This window comes from Embiotoca jacksoni, unplaced genomic scaffold, assembly GCF_022577435.1.
Source record: "Embiotoca jacksoni isolate LCO1_2020_lvr unplaced genomic scaffold, fEmbJac1.0.p SCAF_3, whole genome shotgun sequence".
Classification (NCBI taxonomy): Eukaryota; Metazoa; Chordata; class Actinopteri; family Embiotocidae; genus Embiotoca; species Embiotoca jacksoni.
This window is the reverse complement of record NW_027185381.1, coordinates 4,857,749-4,878,791: the sequence shown is the minus strand read 5'-3', so window position 1 is coordinate 4,878,791 and position 21,043 is coordinate 4,857,749. Positions and strand designations below refer to the sequence as shown.

The following is a 21,043-nucleotide window of genomic DNA, read 5'->3' as shown; positions in this document are numbered from 1 at the left end:
AATACAAGTTTACCACATAACCACCAAATCCCAGGTTTAATTGCAGCTGGGGAGCTTTATCTTACCTCTCTTTCACCCGTGCCTCTATCATCACTGTCAAATGTGCATTGAAGGTGCAAAAAAAGACGATTTAATGTAACAGCAGACTCACCCGCTGTGCTTCATATTTGGAGGTTTGTCCATGCGAATGGCCAGTTTTATCTTTAGCTCCGTGTCCTGGCTGCTCTTCGGGATGACCATCCGATGGAACTCTGCCTGCTTCGGTCCATTGTTGGTCGGGTTCATGACCACCTGAGGGGGTCAGGGAAAAAAAACATTAGCAAATGATTCGAAATTATCCTCAGGGTCGAGGTCTGGAATTTCTACTCAAAACCATTTTCTTCTTTTATCTTGCCTTTGTAAATAAGGTAAATAAATATTAGAATCAAAGGTATTTGGCCTTTCCCAAAACTAGCGCCATAATTAGCAATGCAATTACATTATAATCCTGACATTGTGTTGTATTTTGTGATAGTTGAAATATATATCACAGCATTGATGTCAGTCTAGCCATCAACTTATTGTTACTGTTGTTATGTTGAAATGCTATCCAGAAACAATATGACAACCTCTGCAGCTTCTGTAGGTCTCCGTGGGTCTATCAAGTCATATCAGCCAAGTCATATCAGTCACATCATGAAAATCCGGTCACGTTACGTCGCACGAGGGCAGATCATCAAGTTCTGAGATTGCTCCTGTTGCGAGTTGGTGTTACAAATTTTGTTGTTTGATAATCATCAGCGCGTCTAGGATTTCTCTGTGGACATGATCAAATTTTGTATCAAACTCTGGATATTGGCAATGAAGACCCTTAAAATGATTCAGGAAGCCTATGGCAAATTAAGCAATCAGTGTGGGGAGATGTTTTGAGAGACATTTGCGCTTCCAAGGGGAGGAATGTCAAGCCCTGCCATCTGTGCAATGTTTCGACTGTCATCCTTGTCAACAATTTGGCCGTGACAGCTACCCATTTTCTCCTGCATCTCTGGTCCTGACAACAAAGAACAACTGTTCACTTATTGGCCAATACATCCAAGGTTCGTGTGCAGAACAGACAACCTGAATTTCAGTATTGGAAATGGTATCTGGAGTGTGAAAGTTGGATCGGTACATTCCTTGTTTTGTAGTTTGTAAGCTTTAAATGTAGGTACTTCTGCAGATGGCACATTTGAAAAGAACAATGTTCAAGGTTGTCCTGGTTTTCTTAGCTGTAGATAATAAAGAGGAGGTTTTTTTTTTCCCTCCTAGCTTATGTGGGAATTGTTGAATTGTTGGGTTTCTCTGTATAATGTTGTAAAGTTCTGCTGTAGGGACTTTAATGTGTTAAGTGCCATGAAATAACGTGTTGTGATTTGGCACTATATAAATAAGATTGAATTCAATTCACTGTGCGTAACTCAGCAAACGTCAAAGAAAACTGTATGGTTGCGCTTCTGACCTGATGAGCCTTGTGTCTTGAATTGTGACTGCCTCTGCCTCTCTTGTAATGCAAATGTCACTTAAAACACCTCACCAGGCTCATCATTTTCATGTTGTTGCAGCTGGTTTTCTGAAGATATTCAAGCGTATGTGTTGTTTTTCTCCCACGTTTGGTAAAAAATTTCACCGGTGAAATCACCAATGCGCAAAATACCAGTCATCAGAAATACACTTGTAAAGCAGGTAATGATAGTGATCAGGTGACATAATTTGGAATATTAAGTCAAAAGTAATTGCTTACCCCTGCTCCATGCGCATTACTCTTCTACATTCTCTTCATGCACAACAGGAACAGTCTTTTAACATTTTAATCGCAGCTCGGATTTAAGTACCTGACCTCATTCAGTGACCATATGTCGTCTATACAAATTAAACATGCTTTGTGTTTCAATGTTATTTTGTAACCACAGGTAGTCAACTTCTCCATGTTGTGTGTTTTTTGTAGGTCCACTCACCCTGCCCAGTTCCTTGTCTTCCAAAGCCAGGACACCCGTGCTCTCTGTAAAGAGCTTCACTTTGACCGAGGGCAACGGGTGGCTTGTGGTGAAGTCCCCCTGAGTGCCCCACCTGAAAGACATGAGGATTATTGTTAGATATGTACATTTGTGTGTAAACATTACAGACACCGTCAAAGCATTCGTCATTTAAATGATTCACAGTTAGCATTTTTACACTGGCCAGATATAGGTGCTGTTAGCTGTGTTGTGCCTGTCAGCTTGATAGCAGATGAAAGCCGCATTAACTCATCCAGATAAAAAGCGGAGCTGAAAACTTCCAGCGTGAGACCATATTCCTAAAACAGGTTAAGTTATGCTCTGAAATGAAGAGGCCAGTGCAAATGCTGTCGGCAATATGGCTCCAACAAAACATCACGGTATTTCAGTGCATTTTTGTGTGATCGCAAAATTATTGATAATATTAGAAAATACTGAAAAATATGTGTTATAATTTTATATATCAGCATTAAAAAAACAACTTGCCACAATTATTCAGTAAAGACTAACATCTTACTGTGATTTGTTCTATGCATGTATGTATGTATGTATATATATATATATATATATATATATATATATACATACACACCACTACTGCATGTTCTTTGACATTGATATTTCATTCTAAACACTTTACTCACTGTAATAAAACTGTTAAATTACTGATGACACAAACCAAATACTTCCTGCTTTGCTGCTCCGAATTATAACCAGTGAGAGTTGTTTCTTGTGAAGCAGCTTTTTGAAATGCGGTGTGTTTGAAGCTAAGGTTGGAGAAGCTTTGTTAGGAATCTGCTGGTGACAGGTGTTTGTCAACAAGATAAACAAAAGCAATAAGCAACTGTAACCTCCAGCTAATAAAAATGTAATGTTTCTGCATCATGTAGGAGGATTGTCTTACAGAATATGTGCTGGTATTTTTCCATCTTGCATTGCAGTCAGTTCAGGGTTCACTTCACAGATCAATAATGAAAGTTTTCATCCAGTTATTACAGCTAAATGGTTTTGGCTTTTGGTGTTCAGTAATTTATTCAAAACTGTCAAATAAAAAATCCATTAAGGATTAAAATGAGATGAAAAGGTGGTGTACTTGTAGGCCGTAGATATACTTGCTTTTGAACTACACATTCGCGGTTACAACTGTTGACGTCCTGAATGTTATTGCCTCTGAACTCTGCGTGTTACTGAGGGACTCCACCAGAGGGCACACCAGAAAAACAATGATGCCATTAAAACATCTTGATTTGCTTGATGTAAACAATAAACATAGTGACAATTGAGAGGGTCACTACTTTGCTGATTCTGAGATGACGGGGAATAAAACAAGCTAGCGGCTACATCCTCACTCATATTTTTATGTATCTTCCACAGTGCACGGATGCAACAGGTTTGGATTTCCATTTAGTGATTGATGGATGGATGGATGGATGGACAAGAAAAGACAAGGCAAGAATTTATTAATCCCACAGTGGGGAAATTTTGTCATCAGCATAGAAAGTTAGGAAAAAAAGGTGCACACAATAAGACAAAATTATAAATACGTATACAATAAAATAAGATAGAATTTTTTTTTTTTTTTTTTTTTTTAAAAAGTAAGACCAATAAATAAATACACATACGCATACAAAAACTATATACACACACAAAATAAATAAATACAACTTGGGATGAAAAAAAAAAAGTGTCAGGTGCTCTGACATACAGTGCAACATTATTTCAGGCTGCAGTTGAACAGTCTGACAGCCGTCGGGACAAACGACCTGCGGTAGCGCTCTTTCCTGTACTGAGGGTGCAGCAGTCTACAGCTGAAGGAGCCGCAGGCATAGACTGTATATAAAAGTGCACCTAGCTTCCTGCTCTTAAAAATGAGGCCGATACATACCACCTAAAGCCTCCGGCTCCGTAGACTCCCATCTAACTAGTCTCATAAAATTCTCAGTCAATAAAATTTCTCCATGAGTTATCTCGGTTTTGTTAGCTAAAGTCGCTCCTTCTCGTTTGTTTTTCTGGCTGTCCATCTGAAAATAATCCCATCATTAATTCAAAAATAAACTTAAAAAAGGTGTGTTTAGGGGTGGGGTGGGGTCTGTTTGATTGACAGGCCTGTGGTGCAGTCAGGTTACGGCTATCGGTAGGCGGAACGTAGCATCGCCGGGTTTCCAATCAGATCAAGTCACATCTCCCCGCTCGCGCAAATATGGTGACTACTGGCTCCAAACCGCTCCGGGCAAGCAAGATGGCGCCCAACAAATTCCAAACTCGAGGCTCGGAACTCCAAACAGCCGTTCACAAACCGATGGGTAAAGTCACTGTTGGTCGTCGCTTGGTTGCAGGTCCCTGACCCTGTCACATCGCCATACTGCCCCTACACTACACTGTCCTTACCAGTCAGGTGTGCATTGCATCTTACGTACGCGTTGCGTTAATTTCACCAACCAGAATCAGAAACAGAATCAGAATCAGAATCAGCTTTATTGGCCAGGTACGTTAACACGTAAAAGGAATTTGACTCCGGTTGTAACTTCAGCTCTCTGTGCAAAAAAAACCTAAATAGACGTATATACAGCTAAGAAAGAAAGAAAGATATATATACTGTACATATATAACCAACGCTCAAAACAGACGCAGGATACACAAGGCGACCATCATGGACATGCCAACGCCAAAAAACTAAAAACAAGTATATCTCCGGCCATACAGAATTCTGCTTCAGTTTGTATTGGTACACCTAGCTATAAATAGTTTAAAGTTATAATTGGGTGTTTTAGAAACTCTTTTGTTGATTGGAGCAACAATTTAAAAGCGTGCAAGCTGAATCTCTGTTAATATTACTCACATGGCAAGCTGAGGTTTTGAGATTTAGTTTGAACTTTTTAGGTCCCAGAATTGTCAATAGGTCAACAGTTGGAGCGCCTTCATGTTTAGAACAGCGTTTCTGTTTTTAAAAGAATTAACAAAACCCAGTGTTTCTATTGCATAAAAAAAAATAGTCTGCATTTCAAAGACGTTAACTTTTTCCTATTTGCAGACTTTAAACTCGACAGGACAAAGCATTTTTTCTTTCTAACTGCAATTTCTCAGACATCATAGACTGCAAAATTAACTTAATAAAAAAGGTCTAGTTCCAGAATGAATATCACATCAGGTGTTGGCCACAGATCAGAAGCAGCAGCAACAGTCGGCTGTTTTGGATCGGCTGTTATCAAGAAACACGTATTGTTCATCTCGCAGACTGCAATGGTGATGAGTAATGGCTTCTGCTCAAGATGATGATGGGGACATGGCCATACACACAGAGCCACCCCTCTGGTGATTACGTGCCTGCACGTCAAAACTGTCATTTCAAGTCTGCAAGTGTGTGTGTGTGTGTGTGTGTGTGTGTGTGTGTGTGTGTGTCCGTGTGTATCTGGGTGGTGCACGGATGACGAGTGACACCTTCGCGAGTTGAAAGCAAGTAGCAAAGCCGAGCTTTATATTCAGTTTCCCTAGTTTCCAAGGCAACATTTCGAAGAATAATGTCTCTCTCACACACACACACACACACACACACACACACACACACACACACACACACACACACACACCAGGGGCATTTGTAAGACAGAGGACAGATCCTGATAAAAAGAGCGTTGGCCTCACGTATTAACTGACCTGAGAAAGTGGATTTAACGGGAGGGATGATGCATGTCATTACGTTTCTTTTCGTTTCCCAGACGGTGTTGAAAAACAAAACTGAAGGACAAACGTGAAATCTTACTTGTTATTTGTTTACACCAGGAGTCTCCAACGTTTTAGTTTTTTTTTTCCTTTAAGAGCTACTTTGAAAAAAAGGAAATTATCTGAGAGCTAGTCATGTTTAGTAACGTCTATTCACATAGCTGAGCTCCACCCAAACCAGCTGAGTAAGCTTCTTTTATGTCAATGATAACACATTGATACTCGACACACATATTATGTATCGCAACAGCTTAAAATTCAACAGCATGTGCAGTTTTTTTTTTCTATATGCTAATTATCTGATCTTATCTGAAAAGTCTCGGCATTCAGCTGACCAGCGGTGCAACTTTGATCGCTCACTCACTCACTCCCTTTATACCTCCGGACCTGCTGTTGCAGTCCAGTGAAACATTTAGCTTTTATGTTAATTACCTAATTTATGCAGCACCCGTTTCTTTTCAGACTCGGTGTGAGAATCTCTGCTGTGTTTTGCAGGCGCATTGCAGGTTGCTGTAGTTGCTGTTGTCTGATCTCTGTTTGATGAGGGGCGGAGGTCAACCCTGCCTGTCCACCTTCCGTTACAGTGACATGGTGCAGAGCAGACACAGGTGATGGGAATGTTTGGGGAGGCTGTATACTTGTTAATCAATTGCGTTGATAGCGTTGTTCTCTCGAGCAGGTTAAAAAAAAATAATAAATACAAAATTCTGAAATGAATCCCCAAATGTACTATAATAATACAAATAACAATAATAATAATAATAAAAATAATAATAGCTCACGAACTACAGGTAGCTCATGACCCTGGTTTACACTGATCAGATTTAGGACAGAAGATAATTCACTGCCAAGAGTCTGGTGCAAGTTTCACACCCCACCAAGGGCCTCATTTAAGCATTACCAGTGGTTGTGAATTGTTTGGTTAAGATAAGATAAATAATATGGTTCATGTTGGTTTGATTAACAGTTTATGCAAGAAATGTTGAAGCACACCGTTTACACTGTTTAGCTGTAAATGTGAGAAGCGTCATGGAAATAATTTTGTTTTACTGTGAAAAGCGTCAACAGGAAATGCTTTTATTTTGAAGCGCCAGGAAGTAACATGCTACATGGGTTCTTGTTGCTAACGAGACGATGAATAAAGATGTCGGGTGCAAAGCGGGGTCTTTTCATGTGTTCCTGTTTTGTAATACTGTAGTTTGGACAGTAAAGTGTTCCATTCGAATGAGACGTGTCTCGGTCCTCATGAGAAGCTTCCTCTTCACAACACCAGTTGAGTATACGCACACAGCAGGGCCTAAAAGAACAGTGTGCCACTCCACGCAAAAAAAACAATCTATAAAAACCAACTTGACGGGAGAATGTATATGTAATATCCATATGCATATGAACATTTTGGAGAAATTGGTCACGACGATGGTGTGGACGTGGAATGAAGCCAGAATGTAGAAATTAATTGGAGATAAAGTTTTAGCTGAATTTCAGGAGCAGGACCACGCCTCAACCACTCCCCCACTTCCGGCCACAGTCCTATAAATATCCACCCACTCTAAACCTCGGCCTGTTCACGTTTTCGGCATCCGGAACCAGACGCCACGCAGAAGAAAAAAACAAAAAAATCTTACCTTGGACCAAACATGGATCTGCTGTTCCTCAGCCCATCTGACGACGACGACAATTGTTTTGCCTTCACACAGGCCACCCATGCACTCAAAGGAAGCCCTCAATCTGCTGCCCTCTCCAAAAACCCCAGGGTTACACGAGACGCCACCACCGGGAACACCCAGACAGCACAGCGGAGCCAAACCGCCAATCTCCAACAAGCCGACCAGCTGCATCCACCAGAATCCCTCTCGCCGTTCAATCCTTCTGTATGAAGGTTCCGATCCACAGCCGTCCTCCAATAACTCACTCACCGGTGACAGAGGGAGACCTGCCACCCCCAGACGTAGTCAACGGCAACGTAAGTCCCCTCTCTCTTCCTCCACTCGCCCCAGACCCAGTGCTCGGGAACGAGTCTCCGACGACTCCGGCTCCCCAGCGCGCCGCGCTCAAAGCCGCCGCCACCGCTCCCGCGGTCCAGCCAGGTCCCCCGTCGAAGACGCGCCGGCCAAGATCTCCGACCGGACCGTAGTCCGTCTGCTAAAAGCGTTAAAAGAGAAGGGGATACCTCACCACCGCTCCAACAACAAAGCAAAACTGTTCCAACTCCTCACAACTTTCCAAAAGTCACGTCAGGCAAAAAACACAGACGTACCTCCATCCAAAACACACTGGCGTAACGTCAACGACAGTGACGTCACCACGCACCTTCAAACTCCGCCCTTCCACCCACAAAGTTCCGGGTTGCCAGGTTTTGCAGCGCGCCACCTCTCATCCCTCTCCACTTCCTCCGGCAAACTCACCTTTGCACAGCGGCACCGGGATGCCACCTCTTTTCCTCTCTTCAATTTCCACAGCATTCCATCCCACCTTCCGTACTACTGCTGTTCTTCCACACCCCCCTTTTTTCTGCCCTCTACTTTGGCAGTGGGTTGCCAGGTCCTTTTCCTCTTTTCCCCCCTCTCTCATCCATCCACAGCGCCCATCATCACCACTGGGCTGCCAACTTACAACCTTTCTGCCCCCTTTCCTCAGGCGCCTGCAGCGACCTTTCCCAGCACAACGAGGGCCGCAGTTTACCCTTCTACCATGGAGATTCCTGGCACCGGGATGCCAGTCCCTGTGAGAAAGAGAGCAAAAGAGCCACTTCCTCAGGCAAACTCACGGTGCACAGCGGCACCGGGATGCCGACTTTCTTTTCCTCTCTTCAATTTCCACAGCATTCCATCCTACCTTCTGGCTTGGATTCATCAGTCTGTACTACTGCTGTTCTTCCACACACCCCTTTTTTCTGCCCTCTACTCTGGCACCGGGTTGCCAGGTCTTCTTTCCTCTTTCCCCCCTCTCATCCATCCACAGCGCCCATCATCACCACTGGGCTGCCAACTTACAACCCTTCTGCCCCCTTTCCTCAGGCGCCTGCAGCGACCTTCCCCAGCACAACGAGGGCCGCAGTTTACCCTTCTACCATGGAGATTCCTGGCACCGGGATGCCAGTCCCTATTCCTTCTTCCTCTACCCTCCAACCATCCAATGCTCTCTTTTCTGGCTCTGCGCCGCCAAAAAAAAAAAAAAACATTCTCCCGTCTCCGCGAACTTCCGACAACAGATAATCTCAGGTAAATACGTTGACTTGGCACAACTCATCCTCCCTCCCCTCCACCAACACGCTGAACCTAGGGTGATCGATAGCCATGAGAGCCTCATTATCATGCGTACCTCAGCGCCAGCTCGCTCCAAAGAGCTCACCCCGCCTGAGTTCGCGTACGCTTTCTCCCTGTATAGAGATGTCCCCTGCACCCCCTTCCCAGCTAGGAGGACAGAGTTAGATCCCACCTTTCCATAATCCTCGACCCAGCTCTCCGCTTTAGCGGAGCAGGCTTTTACCAATACCACATCCAATTCGCTTCAGAAGCCACAGCCCGTCTCCTCCAGTTCAACCAGGCCACTTACTGGGGTACCCTCGACCAGGAACTCTACTGCCGCATTTTTTGCCACCCGTCCAGCTCTCCCCTGCAAATTATGCAGCGCCCCTTCCCATCCCGCCTCCGCGTGCACCATCCCCATCCAACCACATCCTCAAAGCCAACCTTCAGCCACCACTCACCCGACTTCCTAGTTATAACTCCTCCTTTATCACCTCCAGCCCACGGTCTCTTGACCATGAAATCAGTCTTCACTCAGCTTGGCATCCCTCTCTCTGAAGAGAAAACAGAAGGTCCTTCACACATCTTGGAGTTTCTCGGGATTACTCTCGACACTGTCCGGTTCCAAGCTTCTTTGCCCGCGGAGAAACTCCACCGCATCATTCTCCTCCTACAAAACTTTCTTCTTACTCCCTCTTGCACCAAATGACAACTGCCCTCCCTCTCGGGACATCTGAACTTTGCCTTGCGCATCATCCCCCAGGACCGCTCCTTTATTTTGTACTTGCTTTCCCTCGCATCATCCACACCCTCACTTATCGATCCAGTCTCCATGGATACCCCCTCCAGAACAGAGATGCAGATGCGGCTGCACCTCCTCTCCAACTGGAACGGTATCACCTTCTTTTACGACGACCAACTTTCCAACCCAGAAGACATTCAGCTCTATACTGACGCTGCTCCTTCCGCCGGTTTTGGGGGCCACTACGGCAGACGATGGTTTTCAGCTGAATGGCCCATCGAGTTCCGCAACTTCCTCCAAGGCTCCCTCCAATCATCTTCATCTTGCTTTCTTAGGATGGCTTCTTTTGGGGATCTGCAGTGGATCCTCGACTAAGCCTTCCCCCAAACCGCGAAACTCTCACCCTGGCTTAATCTCCCCCAATTAATGAAGGTTCGCCCCCAGCCAAGGCGGGGTCCTAGCTTGTGAATTGGAGATGGAGTTTTAGCTGAATTTCAGGAGCAGGACCATGCCTCAACCACTCCCCCACTTCCGGCCACAGTCCTATAAATATCCACCCACTCTAAACCTCGGCCTGTTCACGTTTTCCACATCCCACCCTCCCTCCCTCGCTCTTGTTAAACCGTTTCACTTATGGTTATCATGTTTCATAGCCTTTATCCTTCCGTCCCACATGGAGATCTCGGGGATCTGCAAGGCCCGGGAGCCGCAGTGGATCCTCGACTAAGCCTTCCCCCAAACCGCGAAACTCTCACCCTGGCTTAATCTCCCCCAATCAATGGAGGTTCGCCCCCAGCCGAGGCGGGGTCCTAGCTAGTGAAATGTGTGAGAAGAGTCATTATGATGATGCCTCACACATTTAACTTCACTTTATTTTACATTACACAGTTCCACTGTATCTCAAATACTCAAACCAGCAGTGTAATGTTGACTAGGCTAACTCAAATCATAATAATCGGTTTTAGAAATCCAAGACAATAAAGAAATTGCAGAACAGAGCATCGACACCTTAAATACAATTTTCTAATTCTGTGAACATATCACCCAGTATGAGTTTTCATACAGTCTTTGCTGTCAGGAGACACCGCGACACCTGTTTCCCTGAGCGTTAAAAGGTTAGGCGCACCCTTCACCCACCAGTAACAGACATGTTCTGACGATGGGCACCAACCTTTGAATCTCTATACTTTTTTTTTATATTTCAGGTAGGCTACGGCCCTTGTTATGGACTAACTCATTGCATTCACTAGAGCGGCAACACACTGCCACACGGCATATTTATGTTGCTCCAGCTCACCTGCAAGCACCTCAAATTCTGTCAAAACATTCCTTGTCTTCCTCCCCGATTAACAATAAAGAGCCCCTAATAATAAATAAATAAGTATAAATAATACCCATTCTGAATTGTCTGAAGTTGCATATGGAGATTAAGGAAAATGTTATAGATTTTGATGGTCCAATTGTAAAATGGTTAATACAACTACTGTAGTTAACAGCCCTTAAAAAATGCTAATGCCCTGTTGGATTGTATTTTATGCAATATAACGAAGTAATTGTGGGATGTGCAAACGTTTTCACTGAGAGCAAATAAGCATGCCTGGAAGAAAAATAATTATAAGGATGGTACTTTATTTGAAATAAACATGAAGAAACAGAATCACAGAAGCATAAAATTCCTCAATAATTAGGGGAATTTATGATGAAAGGTCCTCGGTGATTAAAGATGCTACAACCACAGGAGTCCTAAGAGCAATTGGACAACTGTGTAATCACAGCCAATTAGGTTGCCTTTGTAATTATAGTTAACTCTGTTGTTATTAAGTCACTGGGTGTCTTTTTTTGCTGAAGATAATGTGAAAGTGTGCTGCAGGCTAATTACAGTGAAGATTACAGGAGCTGCAGCAAAGCCAGGTTACAGCACCGAAACCCCTGATGACCAGGAAGGTCATCAGGTAACCGTGAGCTTGTCTAATTGGCTCTGTTTGGTGACTCTGACGAGCGGCGGGCTCTGAGAAAAAAAGAAAAAAAAAGAAGAAAAGAACAGCCCGAAAACAGCCAGAGCATGTGAAAGGGCAACCTCATTACCACAGAGACCCTTACTCTAGGACGGGCATCCAAAAACCCAACACCTGTAACCAAGAACGCTCCAACCTGAGAAACAATCAGTTGGCATCAAGCTGAAAACACCATATGTAAAGAAAATTAAATGTACACGTGAACACAGTTTCCAAGGTGGAACAGTATGTGATGTAATTTATCTTTACTGTTCAGAAATTACACTCTTTAATTTTACAGTGAAAATCTTATTTTACGGCTTATTGAATATATTCAAATACAATTTGCTAAACTTCATGAATCTATTTTTATTGCCTTTATGCACAGTTGTTGAAAAATGAATTAATATGAATTAATACCTGCATGTCATCACATGTTGTTTTGCCTTCTCAAAAACCCTCTTTGTATTACAACAACAACAAAAAGTTGGGTTGATGTTTGAAACAAAAATGTGGGATTTACAAACCATGTTAACCCATATTTAATTGAAAATAAATCAAAGGAAAACACGTCCAGGTTTGAAACTGTGAAATCTTATTTTATGGAAGACATAAGCCAATTTTTTATTTGATTGCAGCAACACATTTCAAAAAAGATGAGACAGGGGAATGTTTACAATTGTTTTGTATCACTTCTTTTTACAACACTGTAAAGGTTTTGGGAGACTAGTAGCTGGACTTTTGAAAGTGAAATGTCTCATTCTCAGGATTTCAAACATGAAGAGTACCAAGTGAAGACATACACCATGTGGCACATGGCGGTTCACATGTTGGACAGATGGAATGGTAAATGGTCTGTCCTCATAAAACACTTCACACCGTTTCCCATTCACCCATTCAAACACCAATGGTGGCTGAGCAACCAGGCAAAGTGCTCGCTTAACCCTGGCAGCAACTTGAGGTTCAGTGACTTGTCACTAGACATACAAATGTATCATGTTACCATTTTAACGGAGACTATACAAGTCTAAATCTGGCTGCCATCCCCTTCAATGTAGTCCCCTTGTGCAGCAATACACTGCTCCCACAATCATGCAACTCCCTGGACGTTCCATTCTGTAAGTGCATAAAGCTGCATCCGCTGGATCTCCTCCAGTGTAAATCAGTGTGACCCTGATTTTAGGGAACAGAAAGAAGTGGCAGGGAGCAAAATCTGTCAATTAGGGGGGGTAAGGAGCGGCGACTTTGTTGTTGTAGGTAAGAAACGTGCCCTGCAAATGTTAAAAAAAAAAAACACCATGCTCTTGGTTGCGCTCCTGACTTATGCGCCTTCTCCAATGTTTCACAGTGATATTCTGAAAACACCAATGCCACTCAAAAAAATCTCTCCCTGCTCATTGCTTTCTTTGCCATGGATTTTCTGAAGCACTTGCTGATTTCCTGAATTTGACACAAAATGTGATGTGCACTCTCTGCTCAAATTTAAGGTGCATGGGGAAATTGCATTTATAATTGAATGTTGGCCTTTTTAATTAAATGTTTATTTATTTTTATTTTTTTAACTGAATGTTTGTATGAATGAAACAGATTTTCATTCTGCCAAATGTCTGTGATATTTGAGGTTCGAATTAAAATAAGAACGGCAAATGAGTGTACTGTCACTGGAATGATTGAACGCCTTCTTTGACTTCGTGTCTAATAATGTTTAGACAGTAATACATGGTGTTAACATGCAATCATTATCAATTTGGCATTTTAACATACTCCTGATGGGACTTTTCTTTTGCCTTTCAAATCACACTAATTTAAAACAAATTCCTTCAAGCAGAGTGTCAGATTTGAATCTGTCCCTAATTGGCTCTTGTGAAAAACATCAGAGATCTGACTGGGGCGTAGAAGTGGAGCTAAGCTAAATGGTTTCGTGCAAAACCAGTGTTATTACTAAGGTGTGTCTGTCAATAGCATCTTCAAAAGCTCCGGCATAATCCAATTAGGAATATAAAGTGGAGGTTTAGCACTGTTCATGTCTCTTCAGCATGCGGATTATAGCCTCTGCACCCTTTTTAACTACATTGTCTTTGGGTATCTATGGTGTAAATCAACACCGCATTAGGGACAATTCATGGTTTTCTGTGCCCACAGGCACTTCACCATTGCAGACTTTGAATGCAGACATGGATGCACTTCCGGTTCCATTCATACTACAGTTTTAAAGGTTCTCATGGCTGCATGTGATGCACATTATTGATTGACCTTGGTGGACGTGTGTGTGTGTGTGTGTGTATGTGTGTGTGTGTGTGTGTGTGGGGGGGGGGGGGGGGGGGGGCTAAGGTCGTGAAAGTAATGGAGACATATTCAGAAGAAGAGTGGTTTCACCAGGAGTTTAATGTCATCTGTCTGTCCTTGTCCTCGGTTAATGATGAATTAAAAAGATGTGGTTATTCTTCTTGCCTTCTCTAAGTTACCTATGCAACCGGTTTTGTGTGATAAAATAGCCTCGACTCAAGCTCCACTATAATCTTGTGCTCTTCATCAGTGAATAAAGAGGGTTTAGGTGCTATCGTGGGTCAGGTGTAATGTGAAATCATAATGAGGTCAAACCGCTTGTCTTCAGGGGATGTGAATAGCCTCATCTGAGATGAGCCGGGCTAGCCAGAATGGATCACCTCATGAGGCTGTGGTTTTCGAAGGACTGTGATTGCTCTCAACCATCAGCAAAATCTAAGGGCATGATGGGAAACGCCTCGTGACGCACCTGATCTAACAAGTAAGTGGTCTGCTGGTTTGAACTACAGTTGCACCCAAAATTGTAACAACACCCATGCATCCAGCAACAGCCTCATTTACAAGAAGCTGAATACAGTTTGATATAGGCCTTAATTCATCCAATAGATGTTGAGAAACTTTACTTGAAAACCAAAGCTGGGAGGCTTCAGCCTCATGAATGCCATTCATGGCAATCCATTCAATAGAGACTCTTTAGATTTATCATATGTACTAGAGTGGTAAAGACACTGATAGACTCTGTCATCCCTTATTTTGTTACTCAAAACAAAATTGTGTGAAACTGGAGGAAACGAGCAGATCTAAACCTGCGCAATTAAACTAAAGTTGGCATCAAGTATTTCCTTCTGGATTCTCAAGTTACTTTATGTATTTGTTTTGATCTGATACTTTTTGATTGAACGCCTAAAACTTTAGACATGCGATTACCAACCTTTTCCACACAGAAAATCACACCTTGATAGCCAGTCATGGTCCAGTATGCAAAGTACCTCTGTGATGTGACAATGAGTATTCAAATATGCTCATTTTCATTGTTTTTTGGGACGTAGATGAAACACTCTGGGAAAAGTAAGAGGATGAACTCACTGTGGTCTGGAGGCTTCCGCTTGATCTGTCTGCAGCTTTTCTCCCCCCTCCACCTCCATGGTGCAGTACACAATACGGTTTGGGGCCACTGACTTCAAGCCCTGGACCTCCACGATCACAATCTGAAAACAGCAGTCAAGGGTTAGGACCAACAGATGCCTCCCCAAATCAACTGCTTTGTCTGAGCAAAAACCCCAAATATTCCACTGACAGTATTTTTACCATTATTTTTTTTCATGAATCGCTTCACATTGGACTTAAACAGCAAACCCTTACATTGAAGAAGCCACAGCTTGAGAATGGTTGTCATTATACTTCATATTTGACTTTATTGATAAATTAATTAATTAATAAATAAACACATTATCATCAAAATTGCGAACAAGCGGGTAATCTATTCAGGACTAGTGCACAGCGTGATGCATTATCAAGAGTTTATGCATTTCTCCCTAATGTTGTCTTGTATTTTTACCTAAAAAGGAAACTAAATCAACTGTCACATGTAATGAATTCAGACACCCGTTCCAACAGTTCTCAAGTCAGGCAATTACCAGCAGATACGACATGCAAGCATCCACACACAGACACAGACCTCCAGAGTGAAGGACAGCACAACGTTGGATTTGGACAGGATGTCTCCCTCGTCTCCTATGTCCAGGAAGGAGTTGTTCATGGAGGAGCGTTTGAGCTTCTGTTTGAAGTCTGGACCTCCTTTAGAGACGGGCAAACTCTCTAGGTTAGCCATCAGCAGGTTGACCGACGAACGCAGCTCCTCCACGTACAAGGCCTCCATGTCAGCAGAGACAAACTTTGGGTATCTCCTTTCCTGCAACACACACAAAGTGACCATTCAACATTAACATAAAAGTTTCCATCACATCAACAAGCACTTCTTTAACCAACAGGGGCAATTGGCTGTTAATATTTGACTTTTGTTAACATTACAGAAGACATTTTACTCGAAGGTTGACATCCTTTCAGGTTGTGAGTCCTTTCTGAAATGGGATTAAGGGTGACATTTTCTGGATTTATCACATGACAGACACTAATCAATTGGTCCTTAAACCAATAAGTCAATTGAATGAAACAATCTCCAAAAAAAATGTTTAAAAAAAAAAAGAGATTACATTACAGATAACCAATTCTAGGTTTGGGTGGCTTAAAACTAATACAGTAGCTTACCAACATTATTCCAAATTATATTAATTAAAATAAACTAATTAAAAAAAGAAAGATATATCACTGTCACACTGATATAGCATTGTAGTGGCTTACAACATCAATTAATGCAGGTATTTTATGTTTTTATATAATGTTGTAGTACTGTCAATACATTTAAAGGCCATCAGCTGTGCATAGAAACCAGAACTGACTTCACTGTCATTTAAAAACAGGCTTAAGGTGTAACATAAATACATCAGATTTTCTTTTGAATGTATTTGTTTTAGGCAGACAGTGTTGTATTATGAGTTTCTTGCAGCTGCTTTTCAGCTAGTTATTGTTCTCTCTCTCAGTTTATAATGAGTCTTTTACAAACAATCGGCCCCACAAGTTTTCAGTTAGTCTAGTTTTACCAGCAAGAGCTTCTTAAGACTTCTGTAACATGTTTTGCTACCATAGAGGAAATACAGTCATGAGGGTGATACATATTCCATAGCGTCTCCCGCAGTCTTTACTACTGCGTAAAACAGGGAGAAAAGCTACAGAACAGCTGAGAATTACTGCTGTCACTGATGAGCTCGAAAAGACAGCCTCAAAAATGTTACCTGTCACTGAAAATGATTCCGAGCATGAAAGATTGCCAGTCTGATTGATGATACATGTGCTTCAACAGAACCAAATGTAATGTTTTACTTATAGGAGAGAAAAGACTTCAATGATGGGCACTGATTGGTCACTCAGGAAAACTGCCCACAGGACAAGCTCTGCCAAGCTATTGCTCACAGCTTCAGTTTTCTTCACTTTGATTATAGTCTGGATAATGCTGCTTGTAAAAGCTTTCGCTCAGCCACGCTGAAGGCTGGACCAGTCAACGGTGGAATAAACGGCCAGTGCCTGGTCATGTTGCTCGTGTATTTAAAAACAAAGTGGCGCTCGCATTAAAACCATTTAGAAAACACGCTGCACTCACGAAAGAATGCTTTGGTGGACACGGGCAATAGGTAGTTGCCACAACGACAGGGTCGGCCTTTTTTGGCAGCATGCTGATTGGTTAAAATGAACCCAAGATATAAGCCCAGCATGGTGGAGTGACTGCAAATGATTCCCTAAAGAGTGTACCCAGACCTGTAATTTGGGTCTAGGTACGCCACGCAAGCAGAGTGACTATTGTGCTGAATTATTATTCAGGTGAAGCACAGTTACGTAGGTATTCATCACCCTGGACAATTGGCAGTTTGATATGTTATCCACTGAGGTTAAAACATTTTTGGGCTTACATTACTTTTATGTCTAGTTTGGTCTCCGTGACCTCCTAAGAAAAATGTGTGGCTTGTTTCGCAGCTAGATTTTCTATTTGCTTCACCGGCTTGCCTCTTACTGTCTTCTCTGTGGGTTCATCAGCAAGATATATCTGACATCATTATGACTGAATATAGCTTATAGTGGCTGCTGGTCATTGATTTTTTTTTTTTTTTTTAACTATTGTTATTTAAACATTAATATTTAAATTAACAATTGATTAATTTAAAAAAAAGTCTCAAGTAGAACAAAAATTGTTTAAGTTTAAACATTAGAGAGTAGATAGTGAATTCTTAGGTTGGACATTTCTGTCTTTGGTGGAAAATAACAATGCTAATCCCAATCTGAGGTAAACCAAAACCAAAACATTAAAGATAATAAAGATTCCACAAATACTGAACAAGCGATAATAACAACTGTTTTTCGTGCTAATTTCTTACCCGGGAAATCTTCTCAGCCAGCTGTAACCTGCCGTCCAGCTCTCTACGGATCTGAGCCGCCTGCTCGTCCACATTATCCAGCTGAGAAAAAAAAGATATAACATTAAGAGATTCATCATACAGCCAATTACAGATCTGCAAAGAAGTACACCAATCAAAAAGTTAAAGGAGGGCCAGTGTAGGAAAGGTCTGCTCCAAAGAAGAAGAAGATTTCTCTGTCAGGTAATCAATCAGCAGCTTAGGTGTTAACAGATGGCCGTTTTTCTGTACCAATGTTGTAAGTTCCTGTTAAAACTGCTCTATTGTTGATTTGTTGGATTCCTTTGTATACTGTTGTAAAGCTCTGTTGAAGGGACTTTAGCATTTTAAGCGCCTTGAAATAACTTGTGTTGTGATTTGGTGCATAAATAGAATTGAACTGGATTGAAATTGAGTGACAGTAATTAGCCTAAGAGGAGTGAAGAGATTCAAGCACTTCATAAAAAGGACGACAATAAATGCTTTTCAATTAATTCCAGATGAGGAAAGTTCAGTCTCGTTCGTTGTCTTTTGTCAGTGGCTGAATATGCAAGTTAAAGCCGCAGGTTGTTCAGTTGTAGTTGCTTTGATGTCTACTTGCTGATGTCCTAAGAGAACTCGCTATACTAAAGTGAGTGGAATAACCCATGAGGTCTCGATTGTTAATTTTCATTTGAGCATTCAGCACAGATGTATTCATAAGATAAAGACCTGAACCTGGAACGGTAATCTTGCAAGGTAGCAGAAAGTATGAAACTTCCATCCATCCATCCATCCATTATTTATACCCACTTTATCCTGAACAGGGTCACGGGGGGGGCTGGAGCCTATCCCAGCAGTATGAAACTTTCCTAAAGCAAACATATAGCTGTATTTTAGTGCTCTCATTAAAAGAAAAATCTAAATGTTGGTGCAGGCTAGACGTGACATAAAAGAGATGCACACTGCAGCCTACTGTAGAAGCAAAACCATCTCATTACACCTGGTATTTTCTTAAAGGTACCCTTTGGACTGTTTGACATTCAGTACCTCTGTTGAGTTTTCTATATTTATTTTATTTGTTATTGGGCAAGCCTCTCTTTTCTTCTCCTGTGCACACACATGATTATGTACAGTGGGTACGGAAAGTATTTAGACCCCTTTAAATTTTTCACTCTTTGTTTCATTGCAGCCATTTGCTAAAATCAAAAAAGTTCATTTTATTTCTCATTAATGTACCAGCACCCCATCTTGACAGAAAAAAAACAGAAATGTAGAAATTTGTGCAAATTTATTAAAAAAGAAAAACTGAAATATCACATGGTCATAAGTATTCAGACCCTTTGCTCAGTATTGAGTAGAAGCACCCTTTTGAGCTAGTACAGCCATGAGTCTTGGGAATGATGCAACAAGCTTTTCACACCTGGATTTGGGGATCCTCTGCCATTCTTCCTTGCAGATCCTCTCCAGTTCCGTCAGGTTGGATGGTGAATGTTGGTGGACAGCCATTTTCAGGTCTCTCCAGAGATGCTCAATTGGGTTTAGGTCAGGGCTCTGGCTGGGCCAGTCAAGAATGGTCACAGAGTTGTTCCGAAGCCACTCCTTTGTTATTTTAGCTGTGTGCTTAGGGTCATTGTCTTGTTGGAAGGTGAACCTTCGGCCCAGTCTGAGGTCCAGAGCACTCTGGAAGAGGTTTTCTTCCAGGATATGTCTGTACTTGGCCGCATTCATCTTTCCTTCAATTGCAACCAGTCGTCCTGTCCCTGCAGCTGAAAAACACCCCCATAGCATGATGCTGCCACCACCATGTTTCACTGTTGGGATTGTATTGGGCAGGTGATGAGCAGTGCCTGGTTTTCTCCACACATACCGCTTACAATAAACGCCAAAAAGTTCAATCTTGGTCTCATCAGACCAGAGAATCTTATTTCTCATAGTCTGGGAGTCCTTCATGTGTTTTTTGGCAAACTCTATGCGGGCTTTCATATGTCTTGCACTGAGGAGAGGCTTCCGTCGGGCCACTCTGCCATAAAGCCCCGACTGGTGGAGGGCTGCAGTGACAGTTGACTTTGTGGAACTTTCTCCCATCTCCCTACTGCATCTCTGGAGCTCAGCCACAGTGATCTTTGGGTTCTTCTTTACCTCTCTCACCAAGGCTCTTCTCCCACGATTGCTCAGTTTGGCTGGACGGCCAGGTCTAGGAAGAGTTCTGGTCGTCCCAAACTTCTTCCATTTAAGGATTATGGAGGTCACTGTGCTCTTAGGAACCTTGAGTGCTGCAGAAATTATTTTGTAACCTTGGCCAGATCTGTGCCTTGCCACAATTCTGTCTCTGAGCTCCTTGGATAGTTCCTTCGACCTCATGATTCTCATTTGCTCTGACATGCACTGAGAGCTGTAAGGTCTTATATAGACAGGTGTGTGCCTTTCCTAATCAAGTCCAATCAGTTTAATTAAACACAGTTGGACTCCAATGACGGAGTAGAACCATCTCAAGGAGGATCAGAAGAAATGGACAGCATGTGAGTTAAATATGAGTGTCACAGCAAAGGGTCTGAATACTTATGACCATGTGATATTTCAGTTTTTCTTTTTTAATAAATTTGCACAAATTTCTACATTTCTGTTTTTTTTCTGTCAAGATGGGGTGCTGAGTGTACATTAATGAGAAATAAAATGAACTTTTTTGATTTTAGCAAATGGCTGCAATGAAACAAAGAGTGAAAAATTTAAAGGGGTCTGAATACTTTCCGTACCCACTCTACATGCATACATGCAATGCAAAAACATATGCAGACAGATCCACGGAAAAGGAAGAGAATTAGCTTGTTAGCCATCAAAAATGCAAAATTCATCTACTGTGGATATATTGTTGGCCAATAAGTATAAACACAGAATGTAAACTTACTTGACACAGACTAAATGTCCTGCAAGCAAAGAATCTATCCATAGCACAGAAAATAAAAACGGCTGCAAAACTTGGTGACTAAGGCTACCTAACCAACCCATGTGCGTTGGTAGACTTTTTCCTTCTTGTCTGATGTTGAGCTGACCCTTA

The 21,043-nt window shown here is 42.2% G+C and overlaps 1 protein-coding gene across 1 annotated transcript in view; it reads right to left on the bottom strand.

Moving 5' to 3' along the window:
* The window catches only part of cadps2 (Ca++-dependent secretion activator 2), a 226,537-nt gene that overhangs the window by 135,466 nt on the left and 70,028 nt on the right, over window positions 1-21,043 (bottom strand). Inside the window, exons 4-8 of the mRNA XM_069162236.1 lie at window positions 17,989-18,069; window positions 15,681-15,914; window positions 15,089-15,210; window positions 1,974-2,085; window positions 152-291 (exon numbers count right to left, since the gene is read on the bottom strand). Of these exons, the coding sequence (XP_069018337.1) occupies window positions 152-291; window positions 1,974-2,085; window positions 15,089-15,210; window positions 15,681-15,914; window positions 17,989-18,069 (689 nt within the window). The remainder of the gene's footprint in view (window positions 1-151; window positions 292-1,973; window positions 2,086-15,088; window positions 15,211-15,680; window positions 15,915-17,988; window positions 18,070-21,043) is intronic.